Source organism: Pteropus medius, unplaced genomic scaffold (assembly GCF_902729225.1).
Source record: "Pteropus medius unplaced genomic scaffold, Ma_sr-lr_union100, whole genome shotgun sequence".
Taxonomy (NCBI): Eukaryota; Metazoa; Chordata; class Mammalia; order Chiroptera; family Pteropodidae; genus Pteropus; species Pteropus medius.
The window spans coordinates 1,446,214-1,450,674 of NW_024354504.1; the positions used below are offsets into that span (position 1 = coordinate 1,446,214).

The 4,461-nt window shown below is 64.2% G+C and overlaps 1 protein-coding gene across 6 annotated transcripts in view; it reads left to right on the top strand.

The window, feature by feature from the left end:
- Nucleotides 1-3,875, top strand: part of COLEC11 (collectin subfamily member 11) — a 26,637-nt gene extending 22,762 nt beyond the window's left edge. For all 6 annotated transcript variants that reach the window (XM_039855025.1, XM_039855024.1, XM_039855026.1 and 3 more), the window contains 4 exons: nucleotides 37-108; nucleotides 1,802-1,855; nucleotides 2,887-2,982; nucleotides 3,213-3,875. In XM_039855025.1, coding sequence (XP_039710959.1) covers nucleotides 37-108; nucleotides 1,802-1,855; nucleotides 2,887-2,982; nucleotides 3,213-3,604 — 614 coding nt within the window. In that variant the 3' untranslated portion in view covers nucleotides 3,605-3,875. The remainder of the gene's footprint in view (nucleotides 1-36; nucleotides 109-1,801; nucleotides 1,856-2,886; nucleotides 2,983-3,212) is intronic.
- Nucleotides 3,876-4,461: the final 586 nt, after the last annotated feature.

The following is a 4,461-nucleotide window of genomic DNA, read 5'->3' on the forward strand; positions in this document are numbered from 1 at the left end:
CTGTGCGTCGACCAACTCTGATCTCGTTTTCCACAGGAGACATGGGTGACAAAGGACAGAAAGGCGGTGTGGGTCGCCATGGGAAAATCGGTCCCATTGGTTCCAAAGGTATTTCCGACGCCTCCTTTCCTCGCGTCCCCTCCCAGGCTCTGGTGCCCGGCGCTCCGAGAGCCAGGCCGACCAGCCTTGGCTGGTGGTCATGGTTACTTTTGTGCGTTAGTTTATTCGTGATAGATTTTGTCCCACGCTTGTGTTCTGGGAGCGGTCAGCAGTCACTGCTGGCCTGGTCAGAGCAGCCGAGTCCCCCCGTCCCACAGACCTGCACACCCCAGTCGCGAGTCAGGAGCCGGTGGGCCGGGGGACACTCGGCCGGCATCTCCCTCAGCAGCTTAATCACGGGCCGGGCGGGGCAGTGCCCGGAGACACTGTCCACCTCAGACACTGCTCTCGTGGCAAGATGCCTGCCAGTCTGAATCATGTCCGCCTCACGACCTCGCGTGACCCGCACGGCCCTGCCATGGACGGCAGAGTGGGGACTGGGGCCCAGGGCAGGTCAGGGCCAGCTCCAAACCTCACAGCTTCCTCCGCGCACTGGGGCACAGTCAGCAAACACCCTCTCAGCCCTGATTTGTCCCTCGCTGTGCTGGGCCCCAGAGAGCACAGCGGGGTGCAGGAAGAGAGACCCCCCCCCCATCCTGAGCTCAGCGAGTGACCCCAGGGAGGGTCTCCTGGCTGCTGGAAGTCATAGGACCAAGGCTGGGAGGGCCCATGGGCAGGAGCAGGGGGGGGGGCGGGGGGGGGGGCAGTGTAGCCCAGTGCTGGTGTGGCTCCCGAGCCTGTTACCCGCCTGGGTCTCAGCCGTGAGTGGGTCAGGTGGCTTGCCCTGGTCTGGCCGTGCTGCCCCAGCCCAGCCCAGCCTGGATGTGTAAGCCTCCAACACACAGCAGGGCTGGGTAAGCCCCGGTGTCTCACCGAGGGACAGCTCGCCCCAAGGCCATCATGGGGCTTAGCCTACTCGATTCGCTTCATCCTTGAGCCCCGCAGCCTGGTCCAGCTGGCCTCAGGACTCCCCAGCCCCTGATGCTAATGAGAGAGCACGAAGGGGTCAGGTGGGCGGAGACCGCCGGGCTCTGTCCCTTCCCAGGCCAATGGCACGTGAACCCATGGAGGCGCAGTCACCGCCCCTCGCCGTCCCATGCCGGCTGAGACGCCGTGCTTTGGCGATATCCATGCGCAGTAGCTGCAAAGCTTTGTGGCTGTGGTTTTGCTCCACCCCCCCCCAAAGCTGAGGGCAGTGGAGGGACCGAGTGAGTGTCCAGAGACCGGAGCCCAGGTCAGCTGGGGCTCTGCCCTCCTGCGATGCCATGCTGCCTCTTGTGGGGGTCGGGAAGGGCCCTGAGAGCCTTCTCCATTTGGGTGACATGCTGCCTGCCGTCCACGGGGCTCTACGGTCACATGTCCTGCCCGGGCGTCCTGCTGTGATGAGGCACACAGCGGGGACGGCCACCTGGACTGGCTGCTCCTCACTCCCGGCGCCAGCGGCTCATCACGTGGCGTCTGCAGGCTGTTCTGTGACACATCGGGGTTTTCTGTCCGATACCCCCACGGTCCCGTGAAGCGTTGTGTTCTGTGTCACACACACAGATCCTGAGCACCTAAGTGTGGACGGGTACTTAGTCACTCCTGTGGCTCCGGGAGCCACCCCGGGGCTCCCCGTGGAGAACAGCGTTGTCAGCCCCGACACCTATGAACTCGCGAAACGTGTTCTGCTGGCGACTCTGCCCTTGCTTTTCTTTTTCAGGTGAAAAAGGAGATTCTGGCGACATAGGACCCCCTGGCCCTAATGGAGAACCTGGTATGGCATAAGGGCTCCAAGGATTTTTAAACATGTGTTTAAAAACTGCACTTTTGAAAAAAGTATAGCTCGTGAAATAAAACGGCACGAGGCTGGCAAACGGGGTGTGTGTGCTGACGTGCACCCCCGTCCGTCACGCTCTCGCCCACGGTCGCGGCCTTCCGTTTCCTCCTCCCTGCACACTCCCGCGGTCTGACCACGGTCCGCTGGCCGACGGCGTGTGCTCATGGCGCCTGCGCAGTCCGGCTCAGACATGGTGTCCTGAGCACGCTGTCCTCACTCCTACTGCCTCTCAGGGTCCCCGCTTCCTCCAACCGCAAACTCCCGAGAAAAGCGATGTTTTCCTCGCTGGAGACATCCCAGCAGCCTGCACCCTACGACTGCTCCCTCGCACCGGGGGTACAGGCCAGCTATGCCCAAGGCCACACCGCGGCCCCCCCTCCGGTTCTTCCCGTGGGCGGCTCAGGCACCGCCCACACGGCGTGTTCGTCTTCCCAGCCCAGCCTCACAGTGGCGCCACCTCCTGCTGCGCCATTCACGCAGGGCCGGGGGTCCCCCAGCTCCCCCAGCTCCCCCTGTAGTCACACAGTCACCATGGCCTCTGGGTCCTGCCACCACCGTTTTTCTCAAAAGTCTTCTCTCCGACTCCGCTGTTCCTGCCCTGAGCCACGCCACGCAGTGCTCTCAGTTACGGCCATCTCCTGCAGTCCATCATCTCCTGCGTCCATCATCTCCTGCCGTCCATCATCTCCTGCCGTCCTCTCCGAGGCCTCTCTGTCCCTGCCCCTCCGTGTCTCTCTTCCCACGCCGACCAGAGCGGTGCTTTAGGACACGAATCTGACCTTGGCCCGTCCTTGCCTTTAGGGATAGTCCACAATCCCTGGCATGGCCTAGAGGCCTGCATGGGCCGTGGAATAACGTTCGTTCTTGGGCGAGGGGTGGGGCGGGGTGGGGGTGGGGGGGGGGGGTCCGTCTTTCTGGGCCTGACCCCTGGATCAGCCTCCGTGATGTGCCGGACCCGGTCTCGGCAGGTGTCCCGTGTGAGTGCAGCCAGCTGAGGAAGGCCATCGGCGAGATGGATAACCAGGTCACCCAGCTGACAAACGAGCTGAAATTCATAAAAAGTGGTACGTCCCTTCCAGTGCTAGCCCCGCCCCTCGCACCCGCCCTGCCCCTCGCCCCGCCCCACCCTGGGCTCCGCCCCTCGCCCGCCCGCCCCGTCCTCCTGGGCCGCCCTGCCCTCGCCCCGCCCCGTCCCCCTGCGCTCCGCGTGCTGCCTGCACGGTGTCTGCCCGGGGGGTGGGGCGCAGGCCCAGAGATGCGAGCGCTCACTGTCCGGCACCCCGCCCCCCCGCAGCTGTCGCCGGCGTGCGCGAGACGGAGCACAAGCTGTACCTGCTGGTGAAGGAGGAGAAGCGCTACGCGGACGCCCAGCTGTCCTGCCAGCGCCGGGGCGGCACGCTGAGCATGCCCAAGGACGAGGCCGCCAACGGCCTGATGGCCGCCTACATCGCGCAGGCGGGCCTGGCGCGCGTCTTCATCGGCATCAACGACCTGGAGCGGGAGGGCAGCTTCGTCTACTCCGACCGCTCGCCCATGCAGACCTTCCACAAGTGGCGCAGCGGCGAGCCCAACAACGCCTACGACGAGGAGGACTGCGTGGAGATGGTGGCCTCCGGCGGCTGGAACGACGTGGACTGCCACATCACCATGCACTTCATGTGCGAGTTCGACAAGGAGCACGTGTGAGCCCGGCTGCCGCGGGCCGCGTGGGGCGGCGCGGGGTCCCCCAGCTCGTCCCCGCCGACGGCCGGAGGCGCCTGCGTGCGGCCCGCCCTTTCTGAGCCTTGGACAGCGCTGCGTGCGCGGGGAGCGTTTCTGGGGGCTCCTTCTGCAGAGGTGACGTCCCGTTACTGGTAGTGTAGCCACAACGTCCTTTATGTAATTACTACTCAGGATTGCTCTCGCCTTTGTCCAAACTATAAATAAAACCGCCAGCTATTACCGCAGTTAAGATGCAGTGTGGCCCCGTGTCCGTCTTCCCTTCACCCCTGTGTGAGAAAGGACCCACTTAGCGGCGACCAGGGTTCCTGCCAGTCCTATTAAATCGCACGCTCCTTTTCACCCCTAGCCAAGTAGGGTTGATCGTGCTTGGCTGCAAACCCGGATTTCAGGAGAAGGAAAAGTGACTCCTCCGGACGTGACAGCTGAGTGTGTGGCTGTTTTATTCACTTCTTCAGTAGCCGTATTTCGGCCAGCTGCTGCGTCACAGATCACCCCTAAGCTTAGTGGCCGGTGGCAAACGTTTGTCATCTCCAGTCCCTGCGGACGAGGACTTTGCCAGGCTTAGCCGGGCCCTCTGCTCCACCAGCTCCGGGCAGCGTGAGGCGTGGGCGGACTCAATTCCTCGGGCTGCTGGACGGACGCCTCAGCCCCTTGCCACGGGGCTGCCCCATCGGGCTGCTCCCCAAGTGACAGCTAGTGGCCTCGGAGCCAGAGTGACAGTGTGAGCGAGACGGAGCCGCCACCTGTGCGCTCACCTGGGCGGGGGCTGCGTTCTCCCCATCAGAGTCACCAGGTCTAGACGAAGCCACGGGGGAGGGGCC